This window comes from Pholcus phalangioides, unplaced genomic scaffold (genome assembly GCF_987345545.1).
Source record: "Pholcus phalangioides strain wild (caught in Gottingen) unplaced genomic scaffold, Ppha-v1.0 ptg000011l_1, whole genome shotgun sequence".
Classification (NCBI taxonomy): domain Eukaryota; kingdom Metazoa; phylum Arthropoda; class Arachnida; order Araneae; family Pholcidae; genus Pholcus; species Pholcus phalangioides.
The window spans coordinates 59448394-59474854 of record NW_028301604.1 but is presented as its reverse complement, the minus strand read 5'-3'; the positions used below and the strand labels follow the sequence as shown (position 1 = coordinate 59474854).

General features: G+C 35.5%; 1 protein-coding gene across 1 annotated transcript in view; it reads right to left on the bottom strand.

Moving 5' to 3' along the window:
* LanA (laminin subunit alpha) overlaps window positions 1-26461 on the bottom strand; it is a 308555-nt gene that overhangs the window by 246637 nt on the left and 35457 nt on the right. The window contains exons 3-4 of the mRNA XM_089239807.1: window positions 11966-12202; window positions 3500-3670 (exon numbers count right to left, since the gene is read on the bottom strand). Of these exons, the coding sequence (XP_089095933.1) occupies window positions 3500-3670; window positions 11966-12202 (408 nt within the window). The remainder of the gene's footprint in view (window positions 1-3499; window positions 3671-11965; window positions 12203-26461) is intronic.

Genomic DNA, 26461 nt, shown 5'->3' with positions numbered 1-26461 from the left:
AATAACCGTACTATTATATACACTCAAACCTTTTTGTTTTTTTTTTTTTGAAAAAAATATTTTGAAAAAAAAAATTCTTTTGAAAAAGATTCTTTTTGAAAAAAAAAAATCTCATCTCTATCATTTTTCTCATGTATATTTTATAGATATTTTTTTATAAATACGTATCTTAAAGATATTTTTCAAGTAATGTATATTTAACACGTTTTGTCGTCCCTTCTCATTTAGCGCCCGGTGCAGTTGCACCGGTCGCACTGCCCTAAGACCGCCCCTGAGTGTGTCTTAATATTGCAAACACACAGCTGACGTGCCCATACTGTAATATTTTTAAAATCCTATTTTTCTTCCAATATCAGGGATTCTAGACAAAATAAGCTAGCCTACATCATTTGCACACAAAATAGGGATAATATAGCAACATCTGTGCACAAAATAGTGAATCCTCACAGTGCAGTGAAAAGTCTGTATGGCTAGGTATTTTTGGCATGGTTTAAAGCAACATTTCTCAAAGTGTGCATCAGTGCTCCCCGGGACATTGCCAATCATTGTCACGGGTTTCCTGACAAGCTTGAAGTATTAGTGTATGCCTATTTATGCTTTGAAGTGGTTTTTTTATGAATGCACAAAATCCACTAAACTATTCTGGGGAGCTGCAGATGAACCATGAATAAGGTAAGGAAGCTGCGAGTAACAAAAGTTTGAGAACCACTGGTTTAGAGGAACCACTATTCATCTACAACAGGACATTAATATCTCATATGCATGTTTTTTTCCCAAATATTATTATTTATTTAAAGACTATACCACCTTTTTCAAGGAGGATAAAATATAGTTGTCACAAATAAAATCAGAGTTGGAGTTGCTATGGGTCGAGCACCCATGGTAATTTCTCGAATGGGTCTGAGCAATCCCCGAATTGACATAGAAATCAAAATGTCCTGCATAATTCTCAAGACGAGCACCCACAGTCTTGAAACGCTTCCGATGCCCCTCGCTATCATATGTTTGTATAATCTGATCAAAAAATTTAGACATTCAATGAAACCATCTTGCATTCAAGTAATACTGAATGAATTGTTAAATATATGCTTTTCTTTCATATGTGTCTTCATACACATGTCTTATGTATAATAAAGGAAGTTTAAATCACACATACTCCCTGTACTCCATACACAAATAATGACATTTAAACATAAATGGCAATGTTTCAAAAATTTAAAAACACAACTATGGTTCAATAAACGAAATATTAAATCTATTTGGATTTTCATTGTTGCTTATTAGTTTGTAAATATTTGTTTCCTTTGGAAACTACATCCTGCATGATTTATGGATCAATCTCATGTAAAGTAATTTCAATGGGTGTATAATACACATATAATGAATGTCAAAGTAGTCTGGCCGGTTCACAAAGAGCTCTTCGTTAGCACCCAGACTTAAAACATTGGCCAGACTTAAAACATATGTATTTCAAATGATGTAGTTTTATGTATGATAGGAATTGATAGATTATGCATTTTTATTTTTTTCCAAACCAGAGTATCAGTTATCTACTAAGTATTGTAACAACTAAACATGAGACTTTCAATGATTTATTTTCTGAGAGAAAATGTTTTCTAATATTTTAAATTGATATCCATGCAGAGTTAAGCTGAAAGTCATCTATACAATATGTAAATGTGTGCCAGGAGCGTAGCCAGAAATTTCGTTTGGGGGGGGGGGGGACCAAAGTGATAAAACAATATATTTGTCCATCTTTTCCCCTTTTTTCGGTCATTTTCTCACATTTCGGGGGGGGGGGGGCCAGACCCCCAAGTCCCCTCTCGTTACACCCTTGATATGTGCTTTTCCTACAACAAAGACACAAACATATATCAAGGTAATGAAGGTTATAAATCAAACTTGTGTTAGGGCACTTTCAGTCAGTGCTATGTTTTGTTGCTATACAGGGAATGGAAAAAATGAAGAAAACACATCTGACTTTCACATGAGAAAGATTATTATGTATATTAATTATAGGCTCTTCACAAGCTTTCTTTGCTATGCAGAAGTTAGTACAGTAGACTCTCAATAATCTGGCCGATAAAGTAATCCAGTCTTTTTAGCCAGGTTTTCTTTTAGCATAGAAGAGGAAAAACATGTCACTATATGTCTGTACACAGAATTTTATATTATTTAAATGGGCTTTTTCAATTGACTTCCTGTAATCCAGCAATTTCGATAATCTGGCACATTCTTGTCTGATATGCACCAGATTAGCAAGAGTCTACTGTATGTATCACAGATGAAGCAAAACAAGTGACACTTCGAATCATTCATAAGGATTAGGATGGCTATACATTGTTGATGCCAGAATTCAGATTATTGTAGGGTTTGTCATCTTTTCCACAAACACAAGAAGGACATTGCACAAAAATTTAAAGTGGTTGATCAGAATACCCCATCCTTACACACAGTTTATCATACCCTGTTAAATTTAGCCTTTTGATCTTATCAAGATAAACATCAACCCATGCCATAAGACCACCATCATATCAAATAGGGTTTTCCGATTTCATATAACTTTGTGCATCTCATGAATAAGAATGAAAAATAATAGGACATATCAGAAAAATCTAACATTAACAATTTTCATTAAAGTTTTGGTTATCACAAGCGAGTATTTTTATCAACTAACCAGTATGACAACTCAACCCTTTTTCTGATGGGAAGGATTAAGGAGAAATAACAAACACTTTACAACTCCAGCATATTCATAGACTGTTTACTGACTGTAATCATTTTAGTTCAAGCTGAATTTGACTTCAAAATAAAATCATGTCTCAAGTTATGGAAGTTTCACATCTTCATTGGTTGCTATTACTATTAGTAATCATTCTTAGATCACATAAAATCATATAGAAAACAGAAATAAACAGAAGTACATTGAGATCATTTTAGAGTCTGCAAGTCAAGTTTTGATAAAACTCAATTAAAAAGTTTTTTGGAGGAGTATTTGACTGCTTTGCTCACGAAGATAACTCATTCTAATCTAATGGAAAGAAGTGCTTTTAAACTAATTTTTTTTGTTATGGCATGGTACGGTTGGGGAAAAATTTCCATTCTTCTCAGTAATAGTTTTCCCTTTTCTTTATAAGTAAAAATATTAGAAAAGTAGAGAGGAAGAGGCTAATTTTTGAAAACTAGGAATGTATATCATTAAAGAGATGATGAATGGGTTGCATATGCTGCAGGATATCTTTTCCCTTATTTCCTAAATGTAAACAAAGACACTAGTTTCTGAGATTTATTTTCAGTACCTAAAGTTGTCTGAACTCATTGCTAAAAAGATTACAGTACTATATTAAAGGAGCCGATCCAAATGCCTTATTTTTTGTCTTTAGGAAAAAGATATTGCTACAATATTTCCTAAAATTATATTTTTGAGAATAACAGTTTGCAGTTTGATTAAGATAAAAAATGCAGCATAAATATTGAATAAACTGAGAAAAATACTTGCTCTCCTTGTGACTGTTGGGTCTTGACGGGCAACAGACATCAGATGGCCAAGAAGAGTTTTTGTCCTCAAGAATCTCAATCGTATATTAGTAGCTTTAGTAAATTCTTGCAAAACCGTAGAATAAGAAAAGTTGTCAGCATTTGGTCGATCATTCAGCAGCGATACAACTATCTATGTAAGATATGAAATTTATACTCAATTTTGAAAGTTTAAGTAGGCCATAAAAAGAAACTTTTCATCCAAATGAAAATTCATAAACATAAAATATAAAATTTGTTTTGAAACAGATGTAAGAAACTTATTCAAACAGTCCTGCACATGAATTTTCATTTTGTATACAAATAATAACCATTCATCTAAACAAATAAAAATCTGAATAGCCTTTGTACTTGTTTTAACAGGTTAATTGAATTGTACCAAGATATCTCATGTTTGTGTGCATTTAGCACAAATAGAACTTATCTTCAAACCACTTGAAATCATAACAGAATACAGTCAATACTCGTTATAACAACCTCTTTCATTCCACAGAAAACAGACATTACATTGGGAGGTCATTATATCGTACATTTAAAAAAATCAAAGCTTAGCTTCTCCAGAAAATTGTATATTGTATTGATGTAATAGAAAAGTTCTTTCATTTTGTTATAATGTTGCAATGAAAATGCATCTGGCTGGAAAAAAAAATTAATACATAATACAGTATGAATGTTGCACTTATGGAAATAGTGCATATGACCAAAACCTATATTTATTTTTCACTACATGCAGCAAAATACAGTAATATATAAGTATAACTCTTGCTTGTATATTTTCCCATTGAGAAATTGCATAAATTTAGAATGAGATAAAAAAAAAAAATCAATCACATGGGAGTGAGCTATCATGCGAGAAAATAAAACAGAATGGTAAGCACATAGTTTCTAGCAATAATGGTAGCGATAACTAGTTAATCAAAGGATACCTGTAGAAGTGGCAATGCTTTATCTTTAAACTGTCTATTTTTCCTAACCCTTTTTCTCCAAGCACAAAGATCAAAGGTCATGGTCACACACACACACACACACACACAGATTTTGTCCTTTTTTTGCAAAAAAACAAATGGTGGAAAAGATGAGTTTGGTCATTGTAATGGATTGAATGACATTTACCAGGTCGTTATATTGGATAAAAATAATATGGGAGAAATAGGAAAATATTTGGGACCTGTTGTACTGTTGTTATAATGGATGATCATTATAACGAGCATCACATATTTTGTTTCAACCCATTCTTAGATGAGTTAAATATAAATCAAGGAAAAAATTAGTATTTCTGCATAGCTTGAAAAGTTAAAAAAATATCACAGTAGTGTATATGTGCTCATACACTTAAATCTTTGTTAATGCAATATGTGATTCTTTCTATGAAGTTTTTGTGTGTGTGTTTGTATATGCAATATATGAGTTGATCAAATGAAAAGCTCATAAGAGAAATAATAAAATGTTGCCAGCTAGAAAACTTACATTAGTTGGCACAGTGGTGCAGTTGGCTAAAGCACTAGGTTGGCAGTCAAAAGGCAGTGGTTTGAGCCTACCCTTATCCAGATGGATGGACATATTCATTTGATTGTTCTACCAGTTCTCATTTGCTTTATTTTATTTCCTGTGTTGATTCTAGGTGTTTCTAGACATTCTCTAACTGATTTGCATGTATCAACTTCCTGTACTAATCATGTGTAAATACTCCTCTTACACAGAGAGAGCTCAGTTTACCTGTAATGCTAGTAGTGCTTTGACATAATAAATCTATTTAATGTCTCATTTGCTTCATGACAATATATATCAGTTAAAAGTAACTGCCCTTGGGAATTGGCAATTATGCAACATGAGAATGTGTTGGCCAATGGCCAAGTTTTATTTTATTCACATTCATCTACACATATAAAATAACATGTCCTGACTGACTGATTCATCATTGCAGAGCCAAAACTGCTGGAGCTATAAATATCAAATTTGGTTAACAGTTTTATTTCATGACGTAAAGACTCACTAAGAAGGGGTTTTTCAAAGTTTTATGCCCAAGAGGGTCAAAAAGGAAGGAATTCAAAGGTAACATAAAGAAATCATGCCCAGCCGAAACCACTGAAGCTATATTCATGAAATTTTTTTGGTCAGAAGTTTTGTTTCATGAGGCAAAAGACCAGGTAAGAAGGGTTTTTCATTGTGCTGAGCCAAAACCGTTGAAGCTACATTCATGAAATTCGGTTGAAAGTTTTATTTTATGATGTAAACACTAAGTACAAAGGGGTTTTTGAAATTTGAGCCCTAATTGGGATCATAAGGGGGGTTCAAACATGGGCAGAGATACAGGGGTGTGAGGGCATTGCCCCCAGCATCAAAGGTAGAGTCGACTGATCCAATGTATATATATATGTATATATGAATTGACATCATCATCATCGTGCCCCCCAGCAATAATGACCCCCCAGACTTCCAGGTCTATCTCCGCCTATGGGTTCAAATGTGACATAGAAAAATCATGCCGAGCCAGATCCACTGAAGCTACATTCATGAAGTTTGGTCAGAAGTTTTGATTCATGAATTAAAGACTAAGTAAAAAGGAGGTTTTCTGAAACTCAACCCCTAAAGGGGTCACAAGAGGGGCTCAATGTTACATAGAAAAATTGCGCTGAGCCAAAACCACAAATTCATGAAATTTGATCAGAAGTTTTGTTTCATAATTTAAAGACCAACTAAGGTTGTTTTTATAAGGGCGTTCAAATGTGATATAGAAATCACGCCGAGCCGGAACCGCTGGAGCTACATTCATGAAATTTGGTCAAAGTTTTGTTTCATAACATAAAATCTAAGTAAGAAGGGTTTTTTATGAGATTTGACACCAAGGGGGTCATAAAGGGCTCAAATGTAACATAGACAAATCACGCCGAGCAGAAACCTGAAATTTGGTCACAGGTTTCATTTCTTGACATAGAAACTAAGTAAGAAGGGGTTTTTGAAACTCAACTCCTAAGGGAGGTGATAAAGGGGGTTCAAATACAACATAGAAATCACGGCGCACTGAAGCTGCTGAAATTCATGAAATTTGGTCAGAAATTTTGTTTTGTGACTTAAAGACCAATTAAGAAGGATTTTTTTTTAATTCAACCCCTAAGGGGGTTTCAAATGTGCCATAAAGAAATCACAAACAGCTGGAACTGATTAAGCTACATTCATGAAATTTGGTCAGAAGTCTTGCTTTGTGACTTAAAAGACTAAGTAAGAACAGGTTTTTTTTAAATTTGACCTTTGAGGGGGGTCATAAGGGGGTTTAAAGGCAACAGAGAGAAACCATGCTGAGCTAAGACTGCTGAAACTAATATTCTTGAAATTTATCAGTAGTTTTATTTTATGACAAAGGAACTAAATAAGGGTTTTTTTTTTAAATTCCACCTTAAGCAAGTCATAAGGCGATTATAATTTAAAATTATTAAAAATATAAGTTCCGAATTTGCTCACTAGATATCACTACTATGCTACTATGCAGTTATGTATATTGTGCACCCATGCTGAGTTGGCCTCTGGCTACGTCATGAAACATCACGATGGGTGATTCCATTTATTTTCTTTCTGTAAAAAGGTGGCAGGGAAAAAGAGCAGGTTTGTATTTTCTGTCTGCATCTTTTGCGTTATTTTAGAGAGTTTTTTCCCTTTTTCTCCCCATTTCCCCTCCTTGGAAAATGAACCCTCCCTGCGTGCATCAAGGTCAGAGGCTAACTCAGCATGGGCATACAATACCTATGCATCTTTACTGTGAAACAGTGACTTGACCTCAACAAAAAATTGCTACCGCAGGGAGTCCCCCCCCACCCCCCATCGAGGAGTTAGTGCACCAACCTCTCGATGAGTATAAAAAAAGCCTGCCATTCAGATTCAGCAATAAATTGTAGGTCCTAGTCTAATTTGCCCTCGTGTGCAGAAAATGGCCGTGGTGCGACAAAAATGATCAAATGATCTTTACTGTGCTGTTTCCCTTAATAATAATTCAGGCTCCTACCACCATAGAGGTATGTTGTGTGTTTTTTAACTTCTTTCAGGTTATGGGCCCAGGAGCCCAAAGGGGGTTTAAAATAAAAATAATGTGTTAACAGTGTTAAGTCTTGTGATAAGTTTAATTCTATTGATAAATTTTTTAGAATTAAATAGGAGGGTTAATTGAACCACATTGGTAATAGGTTTAAGTAGCAACCATGTGTATATTAGGCTTAACTGTTAGAATGGGAATGAGGCTAAATCAGGCTGTCTTAAATTAGATTGTTTCAAATTATTTCAGTAGAAAATTTATTGAAATCATTTTTTAAATCTTTTGTCCAAATTGAGAGATAGGAAATAAGTAAGAATGTCTGGGAGCCAAGGTGCAGTTAGACACAAGCAATTAACTGCCAGGGCCAGCTATATGGATTGGAGGTTTGAATGAAAATGCATTTGATCAAAAGGGATCTATGGGCTTATGTAGCAGGAACTAAAAAAGATGTAGCAAAAGATGCCAAAGCTCTATCATATATAGTAGGAAGGGGTAAGTAAAACCATTTTCAATGATATTAGGGAACTGACTAGTGGTAAGGAAGCTTGGAAATTTTAGCTGAGACTTACAATGTTACTAGGAAAGTTTCTATCATTAAAGAATTGGTTAACACTCATTATGTTGAATGTAGAGATATGTCAGATTATCTCCATAAAAAGTAATTTCAGCTCATTAACAGTTGAAGTCAATTGGTCTCAATGCTAATGAATAATTGGTAGCTGGGATAATTTTAGCCAATTTACCAGATAGATTTTAACCTCTTATAATAGCTCTGAAAAACTTAAAATAACTGCAAATATCACAGTTGATAGTGTCAGGACTCGTTTAATGGCAGAGGAGAAAAACCTCATGATGATGATAGTAAGGAGTATGCATTTGTAAGTGAGAAATTTAAAGAGAAAAATCCTTTAAAGAGAAAATGTTTCAGGTGTAACATATTCGGCCATAAAATTTTTAAATGCAAGAAAGCACTGCAGCAGAAATGTGGGAATAATGAAAGCAGAAATAGCAAGAAGGGTAGCTATGGGTCAAAACATTGGTAAAGGGAAAAAGCTTATGCAGCCGAAAATGTCATAGCTAACTCAAACCCAAATCCTAATGTTTGGTATATGGATTCTTGTGCGTCATATCATATGATCCCATATAAGGAGTTACTTGAGGATTATGATGAACCAGAGATAGATAAGATAAAAACAGGAATTTCTCAGTAGGTAAGGTTGCTTTCTTTTTGCTTTGAAAAGGTGAAGGTAACTTTCAGCAATGTTTTGCAGGTATCAAAATGAACAGCTAACCTACTGTGTATCAAATATCAAAACATTTGGCATGGTAAGTACCTTTACAGGTGAAAGGTGTTTTGTTCATAAAGGTAACCATCTAGTTGCCAGTGCAACAGGTGTCAGCAATAACTTGTATTCCCTTGATTTATGCGATGAAGTGGATTTAAATGCCACTCAAAGTGTTTCTAATGAGTTATTGCATAAAAAGATGGGTCATTAAAGTATAGGAGGAATGATGAGGTTGAAGGATATGGTTAAGGGATTTAATGGAAAATTGTTAGATTCTATATCCTGTATTAAAGGAAAAATACATAGACAACCATTTCTTAAGGGTAAGGCTAGGCAGGCAAAAGAATTGCTAAGAATGGTTCATAGTGATTTGTGTGGACCAATGAGTGTCTCATCAATTAGGGGTTCTCATTACTTTATGAATTTCATTGATAATTTGTCACATTTTTCATTTATTTATTTCTTAAGAAATAAGTCTTAGGAAGTGTTTGAAAAATTCAGAGCATTTAAAACATTTGTAGAAAGGCAAACTGACAAAGTAATCAAAGTTTTGCACTCTGATAATGGTACTGAATACGTGAACTCTAAAATGGAAGAGTACTTAGTTTCAAAGGGTATTTTACATCAGAAATTAATCCCTTATACACCTGAACAGATGGACTTTGCAGAGCAAACCAACAGAACCCTAGTTGAATGAGCATGATCAATGTCAATGGATGCCCACTTTGATCCTATTTATTGGGCTGAAGCAGTTCAAATTGCAAATCACTGTAAAAACATCTCTCCTACTATAGCGGTTTCACACATGATTCTATATGAAAAGTTTTATGATGATAACCCAACTTTAGGGTGTTTGGATGTCGAGCATTTGCTCATATCCCAAAACAGAAACGTTTGAAATGGGAAGAAAAGACAGAAGAACTAATGTTTGTTGGCTATTGCCGCAAAAGAAAGAGATATAGGTTGATTGATCCTGTAACTAAGAAAATAAGTAATGCACAGGATGTCCATTTTTTGAAAAGTGAAATGTATCATAAAGTGATAGGTGAGACACAGTAGTTCCATGATAATTCTTTATTCAGGGGGAGAATGGTTACGGAAAACAGTTCTTTAGATCATAGGCATACGCAGAATTTTCTCAAGGGGGGTGTTTTAATTTTTTTCCTCTCAAGGCGGAGGGTTACGTTTTTCCCTGCAAAATAACACTATAATCTCGGCTTAGGGAGTTAGAACCCCAAAACCCCCCTTTGCGTATGCCAATGTTTTAGATAGAGGATAACAGAACTGATTCTGTAGATAGTGAGATGGGACATAATCAAATAGTGTAGTAGTCAGCGAGGACGTTTTTGAAGACAATGAAAATGACCATACTGAAAGTGCTGACACTGATCATAATAACAGTAACACTTCTATGGATAGTGTAAATGATGCTCTACCTATATTGATTCATCCCCATAGAGAAATAAGATTCGCAAATCGTTACCAAAAACATGATACTAGTGGTATGCTGGATTATTTGAATCATGCCAGCATAGGCAAAGCATTAGCACTGGCAACAGATTGTTTCCCAAATGGGCCTAAAACCATTGATGAGGCTCCAAATGGCACTGATGCAAATCACTGCAAACATTCAATATCTGAAACCATTGTAGGGTCACATTAAAAATGATACTTGAAAAATTGTTGATTGGCCTAAAGGTAAAAACATTGTAGATTGCAAATGGGTCTTCAAAATCAAGTACAATGCCAATGGTGAGATAGAAAAGGTATAAAACTCATCTAGTACGTAAGAGCTTCTCTCAAGCTGAAGTCCTGCAACATTACCACAGAGTTATAATTAATTAATGAGTTTAATAATTAATTTTATTAGTTAATATTTTTATTAATAAATAATTTAATTCATATTTTTATTCATTAATATTTTTATTAATTGATAATTTTATTAAAATTTGAAATTTTCGCCTGCTATGTCAGTCGTACGAACACACCGAAGCTTATTCTGCTTTGAGTGCCCTTTTTTGACCTGTGTTAAGCTTAAATATCCTGTGTTTTGCTGCCTTTGCAACAACCTGGAGACACAAGCCATTTCAACAGCATCACTGCTGCTCAGTAAAGTGATGTTCTAAGGCCCTCTACCTGCATGGAAGCACCTGTTAATCAGTTTAAATAGTTACTCTTGAGAATCATCATACCAAATCTTATCATCATAAATCCCCTATGCACCTGAGGTCACGAGGTCATGCTTGATTGGGCCCATGCATTAAGACAGCTTTGCTCTAAAATGACACTTGTGGCTCATTCACAATTCTTGACACTTCAATCTGGATGTTTTAGATTCCAATATCCCAAAGATTATTCCTTAAGTAAACATTTTTATTTGTCGCCTTTCAGCCATAAGTAAACCTTTCTTAATAGTGGGGAGAGTATATGTCACACAAAATTGACAAAACCAGTTGCTCACACAAATTTTCATCACCACCACTAGAGGAAAGTTGACAAAGGTCTATCCTAGGTGTTAGGCATCTAGCTTTTTTTCCATAATTTTTCCTATACTAAATGTTTACTAAAAAATCAATACACAGCTTTCTAAAAATCCAGGCACAGCTAGATTTTAAGTGGGTAAAACAGCAGAGAGTTAGCTTGTAAAATTTAAGTGAAATATTTAAATGAAGTGGATTGTAAAGTACCATTCATAAACGGAGGCTTAAACTAATTTAAAATGATGTTTTCAAACATTTTATTTCTCGAATGTCGGAATCATACGTGTACGCAAAACTTTCTCAAGAGGGGGTTTTCAATTTTTTTTCTTCTGGGGAGATTACATTTTTTCCTGCAAAATAACACTATATTGAGGGGGGGGGGGGTTATTAGAACACCAAAACCCCCCCCTTTGCGTACGTCAATGGTTGGAATTACTTATAAACCATAGAAAAGTAGTGTTAAGTAGTCTGATTTATATTTTATGATTATTACTGGATCATTAAAATTATAGAAACTTGAAATGTGTCAATTCAGTGCATATATAAATTTTTACAATTGAACATAATCTCAAACAATTTTGAGTATATCCAAAACTAATTGGTAATGAAATAATAATGGATGAAATGAATGAACATACCTCTCCTCCTTCCAGAGGAACAACTTTTGAAAATTTTGTTTCACATACAACTGAGTTGTCTTTTGTCAAGGGCTGCAAAGAGTCTGGTCCAAAGTATCGAACACAATCACCTGGTGTATCAGCAAAATATTGCCATGGACTGTATGTTTTTCCATTATCTGTTGACCTTTCTAAAATCCACACACCTGGCCTCGGGGAATTACCCATCTTGATGAAAACGTATGCTACATGAAACTCCTGAAATATATATAATGATAATAAAACACTTTTATTATTTGGAACACTTTGTAGGTCAATACCACACTTTATGTCAAAGAAAAAATCATGCACCATGAATAAATAGCAGTACATAACATTGTAAGTGAAAGTGATCATGATCACAGCCATGGCATGACTGAGTTAATTTATGTGTGTTGAACTGTCTCAAAAGTGTTATTATTGATGACACTCCTGTGTATCCACCTTCCCATTAGGATCACTAATTGAAAAAGAAACTTATGCAAAAAAATCTGAATACTACATGGAAGAGGTGAACATTAGGTCTTTGTAAGTTCCTTCAAACTGGGAGCATTCAAATATTGCATGACATTACTGTGAGCAAAAACTAAAAAATGCTGTGTTAAAATGTAGACATGATTCATATTGTTTAAAGATATGAAAAATTTGACTTTTTTTTCAATTCAATCTTCTTTAATAAATAGTGAACATGTTATAATTTTTTTCCATCTTGCACCCCCAGTTGGGAACCACTGGTCTAATGTGTATTATGAATTACAATACTTTTATAATGTACAGTACATTCCATAGATTCCCTTGTGGAAGTCTCCCATCTGAAGAACTGTCAATGTGGTCAGTTGAAATGAACCAAAGAAAGTGACTTTTTTATCTCATGCCTTCACTATGGGAAAGAAATTACAGAAAAAGCGCTACACATACATGGATCATAGCAACTATTACAGCCAGATTAGGGCATGGTGAACCCGAGTACGAAAATTTTTGTTGATAAGAGAGCCTTCTGTTCTCCTACACAATCTTGCAGATTGATAATGATAACTTACAGGAAAAAATGAGTTTGGTTCAATCTTAGCTAATACAAAAAATATACAAAAAGAAAAAAAAATTTTAACAATTTTTTTTTTTGTTAAAAGATAACATAAACCAAAGTTATGATAACTTTAAACATTTTTCCCCCCATGTTATGATATTGGTCGGTTCTATTCTTTGCAAAAGTGATGACATTATCCATGATTCTAATAAGCGGCATCTATTGTATATGTAAATGATCAGAAAGGGATGTGATTAGGGTTACCAGATGTCCTCATTTTCAGGATCATTTTAAGTTTCTTCATATGTTTTAAAGATTCTTCTCTTTTGTCTCCAATTTAGTTTTTCCAAAATTATTTTTCTCGTTTTTTTTTATTTAAAAAAAAATCTAACCCCAATGACATCTGTCCATATATATGTAGTATATCTGTATGTTCTTCTTTTACACATGTATTAAATTTCATTTGGCTAGCTTAAAAAATATGCAGTTAAAAAAAGCTCAGAAAGACAAAAACCACAACATTTGTCTTGACAGTACCCTTGTTTGCCTAGCAACAACTAATACTATGCATGTGAAGGTAAAAGGGGTTGCCTCTTCCATTTAAAAATAAAAATAATGAGATGAAAAGTGATAAAAAAAGAAACAACCACTTAACACTTTCCTTGATAAAAACGTTCCCCACTCCAAAACCCACATGGGGGCCAGAGCATAACATTATGTCTGCAAAAGCTTTCAGAAATGAAAATAAATGTAACAAAAGACGATGTTGTTGGCCAAATAAAAAAATCCTCTCACCATCCTATGGGCCAAGTTAAACCAACCATACCGTATAAGGTCTGTTTCAATTCTGAAACCATTTTAACATAGCTATTTGAATTAAAATGTAATTACAATGTATATACAGTTTTAAAAGGTATGAAATATCAGAGTTCTTAAGTTAAAGGAGGGTTCAGAATCGCCAGGAATAAGAGATAAATAAGACAGCAATGCAATTAGAATGTGGTTGGTCCAGTGATCAGGCGAAGAAAAAAATGAATACAGCAGCTCTGTTTTGATTAGAAAGATTTCTGATGACTAGATATGTCTTTATGCTGCAATCAAAGTGAATCGCCCATGTGTGTTGCTTTAGATAAACCACCTACCATTGCTTGCATTTGTCGTGATTTCTCTTATGGTGAAATTGGATCACTACCAAATGGCACCTGGTTTGGCGATGAATCTAGGTTCTATTTAGACGCTGACGATGGCTGTATTTGTGTCTTGATGTCTATTGGCAGTGTCTTAATAGTGCATTTTGTCAAAAGAAATGTTCTCTCTAATTTTTATTTTTTATATAATTTTTTATCCACCTATGGTGTATTTTGTGATTAGGCATGCACTAAAGTGTTTTCAATGTGCGTGGCTGAGCACAAATGTAATTTAGAGGAAACAGTGGTTGTAAGACATGCTATTTCCACAGCTATTGTGTTCATAGACAGCAACAGCTGTGGGCTATAACCAGGGTCAGTAATAGAAATTCTGCCATCGGAGGCAAATAATATTTTGCCACCCTTAAGCAGGGCCCGATTAAGACACTTGAAGACCCTAAGCACTTAAGTAATTTGGTGCCCCCACTTTGCATTATTAAATCTATCAATTGAAAAAAAAAAAAAAAAATTAGGGTAGGCTGTGTTATAGACATGACCACAAGTTTTGACGTGAACACATGCTCTGTGACTTGAATCGTGTGGTAGGTAATGACATAATTTAATTGGTATAATCAGATTTGTCTTTGAAATAGCTAACATACAATGCTAATGCCATCTGAATGCATTGCGCACCTTTTGAGATGTAGCAAAAATTAATTTTGTTACAAAAGCGAACCGCAAGCTGGGTGCCCAAACCAGAGAAGAGATTAAAACCAGAGGGTTATTACTTAACTTCTCAGATTACAGTTCTTGAGCTCATCCATAAGGTAAAAAAAAATACTGTGAGACATAAATTCTGAAGATATGTTTATTCGATATGGGTAAGTAAAATTAACCTCAGATTCAGCGATTAACCAATAGGAAGTATTTTTTGAAAATATTGAATTAAGATTTCTGAAGTTTATATTTGTGTGTTTTAAACTTTAAAAATTCATAAAACTCTATTGAATGCTCAGATATCTACTTCTGAGGTTTATTTTACTGCAAAATGTCAAATAAACACTTCTGCAAAATTTCAGAATTTTTGGGGCAGTACTTTTTTTAATCTTACAGGCGAGCTCAAAAACTGCAATTTGAGAAAATCACTTTCAAAGTGTTTTTTTTTTTTTGTACATATTTACACTACAATTTATTAATTCTTTCTTTTAATTTGAAAGCGCAAATTTACTGATTGACACAAAAATTTTTACATTTGATTTTAAATTGAGTGAAATATTTTTTAAAGTCATTTTTGAAAAATTGATGTCAGAGATCATGACACTTATTAATTTGAGTAATCAACTGCTGAAAAAAATTAAAGTTCAATTCATAAAATTTCATGCATTCACCTGCCATTCTCATTTTTAAAAATACACCAAAGTCTATTCCTCTGAGCAGAGGCATACGCAGAATCAACTTTTGGGGGTGGGGGTCACCAAAAATTCTTCAAGAGAAATTTCTGGTACCAATCTTCAAAAAAACATTTAAATTAACAGAAAGTGATTGAAATGGCATATTAAGGTGTTCAACTATGTTCAAAAGCACTTTTCTATAAAATGGTTCTGGAGTGAACTTTAATGACATTTTTCGATAGAAAATGTCTCAAAATGGTGAAAACGATAACAAATTTTGGACTACCTATGTAATTTTCTATGAAAAAGTCATTTTTATGTCAAATTTTAAGCAAAATTCATTTAATATTTAAAACACGATTGCAAAAAATTCTATGAATAGAATGTTTTCTTATTTTCACAGTACATTCAAAGCTATGGACCAACATTTAAAGGATTGTATGGTATGCTCATAAGTAGAGCCCGGATTATATGCAAATGCATATGTGCATATGCATTTGCATATTTTGGCCTTTTTTAGTATTAATGCATATAAATGCATAAAATCAAAGAATTTCCAGTATAAGTGCATATTTTTGAAGGTTTACTTAAACTCACTTTTTTTTTTTATAATTTTCCAAATAAATATTGTTCGTAATATTTTCATAACATCGATTTTTTTTCCCGGTATGTGAAATTTAGTGAATTAATACATATTTATAAAGTATTTTACGACTACTAACAGTTTTATTGTAAGGCTATTTCTAGAGATGTGTCAAAATGTTAATTTTGTTTTTAGAAATAGTGTCGAAATTCTTTTATTACTGCTATTTTCGTTATTGAGCAGCTACAACAAACTGAAAACTAAAAAAATGCCTGAATAAAAGATATGTAGAAGTTATTTGCATATGCTGTATACATATATATGAGGGGATATTTTTTGGTAAAAATGAAATACATATGCACTAATAGAAAACATGTATTTTAAAAACACATTCGCTTTTTTTGCATGGTGTATTTTTTAATGCATATTTTCCCTTTTTTTATACATATTTCGGAATTTTTGACTTTTTCAAGATTTCTAATGCATATTCTGGGGTGTTTAATGCACATTTTGGAATTTTCAGTATACATTTTGGAATTTTAAGTGCACATTTTGGAATTTTAAGTGCACATTTTGGAATTTTCAGTGCACATTTTGTATTTCAAGTGCTTATTTTTGCATTTATAAGTGCATATTTTTGCATTTTTAAGTGCATATTTTTACATTTTTAAGTGCATATTTTTACATTTTTAAGTGCATATTTGCATATTTTTAGAGCATATTTTGCCACTTTTTTAGTGCATATAATCCGGGCTCTACTCATAAGTTACACTCAAATCTGTTCATGTACATGTGAATTTTTTGAAATTTCATCAGACATATCGTCTATAAAACATTATAATGAGATAAATATATGTGATAGACCTTAGATTTTGGTACAAAATCTAGAAAGTTTATGATAAAATATCATTAAAATTTTGTAATGATTCAATGAATATTGCCAATTGAGATAAAAAAAAGTGCACTTGCAATGTGATGCTAGTCCATATGGTGTTGGAGCAGTGTTATCACATCCGTCAGCTGGTGGAGATCATCCAATTGCCTTTGCTTCCCGATCGCTTACTAAATGCAGAGAGTAACTACAGCCAAATTGAAAGGGAGGCATTGGTTCTGATATTCAGCATCTCCCATTTCCACAAATATGTACTCGGAAGGACACAGGTCACTGGCCAACATCCACTTGTGAGTCTCATATCAGTGAATAAGCCTGTGTCATCTATGGTTGCTTCTTGCATTCAAAGATGGGCTCTGGTCTTAACAGCATATTCCTATGACATCGTTTATCGAAAAGGGTTTTCACATGCCAATGCTGATGCATTCAGCAGACTTCGAGTACCAGGTACCTGTGCAGATCATCCCAAAACAGCTGATGTAGTTCTGTTGTTGGAAGCTGTTGACGACAGTCCAATGACAAAGTATCATTTCCAGAGATCATTAGATTCAGATCCTGTGTTGTTGATTGTAAAAAGTATACTTCCCAAGGTGTTGGCCAAAGTCAGTCACAGCAGAGATTCATCCTTTCTGGCTTTGTCGAGCTGAGTTATCAGTGGAGGATGGTTTGATTTTGTGAGAATGTCTGGTATTTGTGTCGAAGAAATACAGGAGTTATGTCCTTTCAGAGTTACACAGAAGCCATCAGGGCATGGGTGTGCTCAAGGCACTGGCTAGGCAGTCAGTTTGGTGGCCAAATATCAACAGTGACATCGAAGAATTGATACGTTCTTGTGATACTTGCCAAGTGGAAGCTCTTGAGCCTCCCTCTACATTGGCATCCTGGCCATTGACAAGTGAGCCATGGAGTTGTATTCATATTGATCATGCAGGGCCATTCAAAAGCCGCATGATTCTGCTAGTGGTGGACGCTGCTACCAAGTGTAGTTCCATCAACATCATCCACAGCTACAATTACAGCTTTGCATTCCATCTTTGCTAGATTCAGCTTGCCAAGAACTGCTGTGAGTGATAACAGAACATCATTTACCAGTGAAGAGTTCTCAGAATTTCTTCATCAAAGGGGTATTACTCATGTTCGTACTGCTCCATACCATCCTCAGTCGAATGGGCTGGCAGAAAGAGAGGTGCGTTCAATGAAGGATGCCATGAAAAAGATTAATAGTAGTTCTTTCTAGGCATGGTTGGATAAGTTTCTGTTCCAAACTATAGGCAGACCCGAAAAGCATCAACAGAATTGTCTCCTGTGAGGGCAATGTTCAATCGAGCCATCCGGAGTGATTTGGACTTACGGAAACCTGGAAGTCATCTACCAGTTAATGGAAATACAAAGTTCAAGTCCAAGGATGAGGTTTGGTGTAGAAATTATGGTAGTGGTCCAAAGTGGGTTCCAGGAGAGATTTCTATTCCCATTGGAAGAGTTATGTCTGAAGTAAACATAGCATCAGGCTATGTTTACTTCAGACGGTTTGTTATAGAGACCAGTTGCAAATGAGAAGTTCGAACACACCACCACCTATAGAGTCAACTGAACCATGTGAACCAGATCTGCCAGCTAGTGCTGAGGTTCCACAGCCAGCAGAGTCTTCTCAAGAGGCGGATCAGACTACTCCAAAAACTATTCTGGTCTTAAGACACTCACAGCATTCTTGTTGTGTGCCTGTGAAGTTGGACTTATAGGTTTTGTTTTAATGTATGTAAAAATTTATGTTCGGATATATCGCATTATCCGAATTATCAATGGGAGTGATTTTTTTTTCTCCTGGGAAATTGTGAATTTTTTATTTTTATTTTTTGTAAATGTGAATTATGTGTATATATATATATATATATATTTCTCCTTAGCCTGGTTAGGTTGTAGTATACCTCCCATTACGTCCATTTATTTATATTATTAGAAATCACTGAGTATGTTTGTTTGTTTTTTTGTTTATGTAGAGAGGGAATGTTATGTGTTCATATTTGTGAATGGAAACACTCACAAAAAACTGTGGTCAAGGCTGCTTATATGTAAGAACATCGTAAAAGAATAAAGTTGTTTATGCTTTGAGCTGTGTCTTCTACCTAGAAACTAATGCTGATTATGTGTGGTTATGTGTCGCACATAATCAGCATAATTACATGTAAAGGTATTTTCTTTCGAAATTTTAATTTTTTTTAAATATTTTTTGCATTAAAAAAAAAAATTTTTGATCATCTGGAGGAACACGAGCCCCCATGCCTTCCCCGCATACGTCTCTGATCCCACTAAAATGCTTTAAGAAGTGGGGGGTAGAGCTGACGAGGGGAGGGGACCAAAAATGGCAAAAAATTTGCTGACGTAATACTTGAATGGTACCTTTCCCTTTTCCTGACGTGCGGTAAGGTTGGGACAAGGTTACCATATTTATTGCCCATTTGTCAAATGAGGCTTTTCGAATAAACATCATCATCATCATCACTTTGAGGGAGAGGCACAGGATGATCCTCATAGAAATCAATGTTAAAATTGCCGATTTTAGCGTAGAAATGCGGAAATTTAGTGGGGTTTTTCGCCACATCAATAATTTTAAAAATTGCATTGAATTCTCTATTTTCGAAGTATTGGGTTCGCTTAGAGATACGAAACCCAAAAAATTAAATATAAAATAATGCGCCAGACCCACTTTTGAGGTGGATATCTATGCAATAACACATTGATTTCAAATTTTTATTTATATTTTCTCAAGCGCGAAAATGAGAATTAATGTCTTCATATTATCTTATAATATCCAATTGCATCTCAATCCATATAATGTAGAATGTTTTGAAATTAATTATGGGCCCATATAAATTACACTGAAAAAATTCCGCAGCTTTAATCAAGCATTTTTTGAAGGAAAAACAGGCAGATTGATAATTTGAAGTAGGCTGACCATATTTCTTCGAGAGAAATACGGGACATCGGGATTCCAAATACGGTAAAATACGGGACATAGCCAATTATCGCCAAAAACGATGCCAAAACCAAACAAAGTTGCCAAATATTGTTGAAATTACGGAAAAATCACAATGGCGAGAAATGATGCATTAGTGCAAATTGCAGTGGATTAAAATGTATTCCACGAAAAAAAAACGTTTACCAAGGCAAATGTGGGAGATTAATATCCCATATATAGTTGTAACTATCATAAAATAATTTATGAGTTGAAAAATAATTTCAATCTTCGACTTCAATGAAGAATAAAAATTCAAGTAGGCGTCGTGTGAAATACGGGAAAAACCGGGACACTTTTGTGAAAAAGTCGGGACGGCCAAAAAAAGAGAAAATACCGGGACTGTCCCGGGAAATACGGGACGTATGGTCACCCTAATTTGAAGTTAAAAAAATGTCGAAATATCTAACTCCCATTAAAAAGAAAAAAAAAACAATTCATTTCTAGGTTTCTTTAATTTAGGTTTGTTTCGTTCATGAGTCGCACAGGAAGTCACCATATTGGTTACCTTGTATGTCCCTCAAGAAAGAGAGAAATATCACGTGATCCCCAAAAAGCCTCATAGAGATCATCCCAATTTCTTGCCAATAGCTTGTTAGCGAAGGGTGTTAGATCCAATATTTTCCATACGCATTTGTCACCGATTTTCGGCGCGAGGGAATTCTGATAGGTTGCCATACCAAGTCTCTGACGCGATGTTTTTTTTACTCAGTTTGGCTGATCATTTCCGAAGCGACGATTCAGTGCACTAATTCGTCAACCCTGTAGGACAGGCATCTTCAACCCGTTGCTCGCGAGCACCACGGTACTCCTTTAAGCACTCAGAGTGCTTCATGCTCGTGTCCGATTTTGTGCTCGCGAGCACTTGATCAACGTTTCAATGAAACACCCCGTACAAATTGTATTCAAGGACTGAAATCATCCTGATTTTATTTCCCCAAGCAACTTTGAGAGGTCGCCGAGTTCCTTAGTAATTCATGAAAATTCAATGCAATGCCACCCTGCATATGTCCTTATGGGTTGTATATACGGACGTCTAGCAACCCTAGAGAACCCCTGTTTTCTTCGCATCACAGCACCTACAACGAAACAATCTCTCTGTAACAAGTTCTGCGGGCTCGATCAGCGCAAATAAACCCGTGTCCCCCCCCCCCCAAAAAAAAACTGCTTTTAGCCATACAGCGCGGGACGATTTTGAATGTGAAAACAATTTTTTGCGCGTTTGGGCATTGAGTAGCCCGGTGGGTGTATCCGCCTTTACCAGACGTGTGTACCAACCACGGGCCCTTCCGGAGGACGGATTTCTCATATATTCCTTATACTCAGGGCCGCAACTAGATGCTTGGTTAGCAGGGGCAAGCATGCATTTCGGCGCCCCCTGATAATGTCGAAAAAGAGGTCGAAGAGTTAAATTTTCGCCCCCTCTAGTCCTGCGCCCGGGGCACCAGACCCGCCTGCACCCCCTAGTTGCAGCCCTGCTTATACTTTTCAGATTTTGCGTTGTCCGATATTACTTATATATGTCCGAGATACTTGTTATTCGCCCTATTGTCGTGTTCTAGTGTCAGCCTAGATCAAAGCTGCATTAACTTTCAAGCGGGTTTTTCCTGATCACAAGATTGTCACACATTCCTCTACTTTCCAACGAGTGCGCGTATGTAGGAGTTACGTGGAGGAATGGAGAGCGCTTATCTCCTACATACGTGCGCCTGGAAGGCTAAATTTGATCACCAACCCTTTTCAAGTCCGAGTTTGTCTTCTCTCGAACTCTCACAGATATTGGTTAAACGGGGGGGGGGGGGGTTAAACCAAAATTATAGTGTTATTTTGCAAGAAAAACGTAACTCCTCTTCAGAAGAAAAATTTTTTAAACCCCCCTTCTCCCGAGAAAATTCTGCGTACGCCTATGCTCACAGGCATATATGACTTTATCGTTACGGTAAAGATCAACGCGATTTAAAAAAAAAAATTTAAATACAGCAAAAACCCAAAGACCCGAATTTTTTCGGGAAAAAAAAGAAGAAAGATTTTACACAATTTGAAGAAAAAACGATTTCCTTAGTATTGCGAGTATCCTCCCGTAGTTGAGTGCTGCCGTCCGTAGAACCTACTAATAACCTGTAGTAGTTATCAAATCAGCTGGGGTAAACTATCTCTACAGTCCTTCGCCGAAATCGAGTACTTAGCTCAGATTAGTCCTTTGCTGGCCGGTAGCTAGACATTTCGATACTATTTCCAAGCTGACTTTTTTTAGAGGATCATAATTAAGGACATGACCCCCACATAGGGGGGCTGACAGGGCTCCAGCCCTGGGGCCCGGGAGTCAAGGGGAGCCCGTGGGATGACACCTTTTTTTATTTTTTTTTCCTTTCAGATGTCCCATAGAAGAAAACAGGATATTTTAACATTAGTCGCATCAATTTGTATGCGTATCAGCGGATATCTTGAACTAAGTATTTCTATTCTTTTTATTGCAATTTTTTTTAACAATACACATGTATAAGTAACGGGGAAAAAAAACACGAACGAAGAAAGAACAATTTACAAGGTACCACTCTCGGAGTCCTTCTCCAAGGAAGGAAGAAAAGACATTGTGATTATCGTTCAACGAAGGCTACTGAAACAACCGCAGTATTTTCCCTACAACAGCGTTGTGGGTGTGTGACCTCAGGGCTATAATATGACCCCTGCTGTTTCGATGCGTAGAAGGCTATATTGTCTGAATGAAATGAAAATTTCTATGAACACAGATGTCCACGGTGAAATGCCTGTTGGTGCCGATAAAGCACATGACACCCCCCATCCTGGAATAGCCCCACCCCCCTCTTTAGTGAATCCATAGTGTGTAAAAAACAAAAAAATGATGAGAATTGCCCAGGCTCCATGGCTAGAGCTCCGTCAACCCCACCCTCGTAGGTGGACCATGATAAAGCAACAGCTTTGCTGCAAAAAGCTTTTGTATAACAATACCCTCCCTTCCCTCTAGTCCGAAAAAATCAAGGGGTTTCTTTTCCTTGATTCTGAAAAAAGAGGCTACATTCCGCATCGGTCTTTTTTAAGACGCCGTACTATCTTGAGAACATATCTCCCGCAAAACTTCTGGGTTGGACAGAAAAATATTTATTGTTCACATCTGATAAAATACAGTTATTGGATTGTTCGAAATCTTTTAGTAAGTTAGTTGTACGTGGAGTGCGTACATAAAGGATTAATTTTTTTCCACAAAAATGAATTCTGAACATGGTTTCTTCTAACCCAAAGGCATGGCCCTCACAAGGGGTGGGCTGACAAGGCTCCAGCCCTGGGGCCCGGGACAATTTTCACAATTGTTTTTGCTTTTCACGCTATAAATTCATCATAAAAAATATCTCAGCCTAGGGCCCTGCTCCAGGATGTGGGGGCCATGCCCAAAGGAACGGTAAGCAACACTGAAATAATATACATTTTTGCTAAATTGTATTTCTAGCATCTCTAGTTAACTGTAATTAATCTACGGCTGAAGAGTTGAATTGTGTTTCCAGGGCCACAACAGCGGGGAAGGGGGATATGAGCAGTTGGGGGGGGGGTCTGGTGCCCCTGGTGATGTAAGGAGGCGTAAATTTGACACTTTAATCTGTCCTTCAACGTTTTAAGGAAGCACCAAAATGCGTTCTTGTCCCCTCTGACCAAAGTTGCGGCCCTGTGTGTTGCATAAAGTGTAAAACGTTTAGTTTTAATAGACCATATCTACAAAGCTAGTGCTTAGTTGAACAGGTAGAGTGAACATAAATATTTGTACTATTTCAGTTCCATTTGGTAGGCCGATGCTTTGGCCAAGGTCAATGAAAATAGTTATATATTCAGTAGTATTATTTCCATTTACCAGGGCTGTAGTGTGCTTTCTCAGGGTCCCAGGGCAGACTTTTCCTTGGGGTCCTTCTTATTATTATGCTAAACAAATGAAAACATTTGTGGGTCCCCATTCAGCTCGGGGTCCAGGGGCAGTGCCCCGGTTGCCCCAGACTATTTACAGCCCTGCCATTTACTCTAATTCAATAAATTCATTTTTTTTTTTTTTTGACGCTTATAGTGTGAATCGTCTGGCATAACGGAATCGCTTTGTTTTATCCAAAAAAGCGTTGTATAGAAAATTCACGTAAGAGGAATAATCTTTGATATTTTTTTTCTAAAATGCAACCGGAATATTCCCGGGAATCTGAACTCATTTCCCGGATCTCTGAAAAAGAATTCGGTTGAACTAGATTATATTTATTTACTGAACTAGACATACCTAAGTAATTTTTATCACCAGAAGCATGCATTTTGGAAGCTGCAATCATTAAATTTTGAATAAAATGGATCTTATTAGATTAATTATTAAATTGCACACAATGTCAGGGAAACATTTTCTGGATATTGTGGATCCATCCGGACTCGAATCCAGGCCCTCTTGTATACCGGTAAAACATGCTACCATCTACACCACTGAATACACGACCCTGCCTTCCGTATTTCACGCACTGTGGCGTGAAGCGCTGAAGTAGAAGCAGCAGCATCTCAACTTCAGGAAATGCCCCTCCTCCCTCAGGTGGGATGGTAGAAAGAGTTAGACAGCTTTTCTCAGCCCAAGATATCGAGGAAACATATTTTCTGGATATTATGCTGAGGTGAAATCGAAAAAAAAGTTCTCTTGTCTCCACCGGGACTCAAACCCAGGCCCTCTTGCATACCGGCGCACAGTGTATTTAACCCTTTTTGCGGCTCTAGTTCCCCTTATTTTAGCGTAGCCAAACCCAGACATTTTGAAATGTTGAAAAAATTTCCATTAATTTGACGGGCAGTAAGAATCTGGAATAAGTAAGTAACTTGAATTAGGTCTTTATTTTTCATTCATTTGAATTCATTCATTAACTAGTGGGCCACCGAAAGTTCAGGACGTGAAACTTTTTTGCAACGGCAAATCTCTGTTTCAAAACTAAGTCAATAAAATGGTTTTTTTTTTTTTTTAAATTTTGAAACAAAATGTGCAGTGATCTCTCACTTATATAAGCGTCGGCGAAAGGGAACAAGAAAAAAGAGGCATAAGTGAGAGAAGCGTATAATGGAATAGCATATTTTTGATCGGGAATGCAGAAAATCCTCTTATAACCGAGAGAAACGAATAAATGAGAGGGTGTATAGGTGAGAGATCATTGTATCCTAACTTAAATTGTTTGAAGGATTGTTCTATTAATATTGAAATTACTCCAAAAGGAAAAAAAAATCGATTTTTCTGTAGTTAAGTAAATTTTTCTATAAATATATATTTTTTTTATAAAATTACATTATTTCCAACAATATTGCAGAATAGTATGAGTATACTTGCTTGATGAGCAAAGAAACTGATGAGATGCGGTAGATATCTTATCTGAGAGAAACTAAGGATAAATTTGACACTGTGTATATTCATAATAAAACTAAGTGAAATCTCGATATAACGATATTCTGTGCACGAAGAAAAATATCATAGTAGAGTAGTTATTCTTTAGATTGAATACCAACCAGCCCCGAAGCAGAATATGCCTAACAATTAGCGCTATTGCAGAACAATCTGGAAGTATTTTAAGAAAAAGTGCAAGAAAACACTATTGTGCGGATTTTTACCGCAGAACATTTCCAGTTAGCCGAGGATTTGTTGCATAACAATGCAAAATATTCGGCTTTGTGGCCAACCACCAGGGCTGCAACTAGATGCTTGATCAGCTGAGGCAAGCACACATTTTATCACCTCCATTTAATGTTCAACGAGAAGTTAAACGGTGAAATTTACGCCCTCCCCCCTTCTGGTCCGGGGCAAGAGACCCACTTGTTCCCCTCACCCCACTTACGACCCTGTGACCATGGACCACCGGAAGCATCCGTACTATAAAATGATTCACTGCACAGTAGGGTGGGTCACCGTTCTCTATGTAAATTTTTTTTTAAATTTCTATCCGGCACAGCACGTTTTTTATTCATTTGTGTTTATTATTGTACAACAAAATGTCTTTAAAAAACTTTTTAATTGATTCATTAATTAATTTATTCTGATATCTTCATTAGGACCATTTGGGTGCCAAATGATGCCTTTAGCTCACATATAAATTTTTTTAAGAATGCGTTATCATCTTTTGCCTCTGGATTGGCTTTAAAGAATACATATTTTGAAAAAAAAAAAAACCTTTTTTTGATGATTTGTCAAAGTAAGGTTTTAAAAAAAGATTTTAATTTGTGTGTCTATATAACAAATACAAATCGCATGAGTAACATTTATTTATTACAAGAAAAGGTTCACAAAAGTGGCATTTATATTACTATTATCATCATATTTCAAATAGCGCAAAAATCCTTACTACTGAATTTCGGCACAGCGTTTCGAGACTTACTTACTAACCGAAACGGAGACCCAGTCCATATTTCGAAGAATTTATAACCGATGGGTCACCGC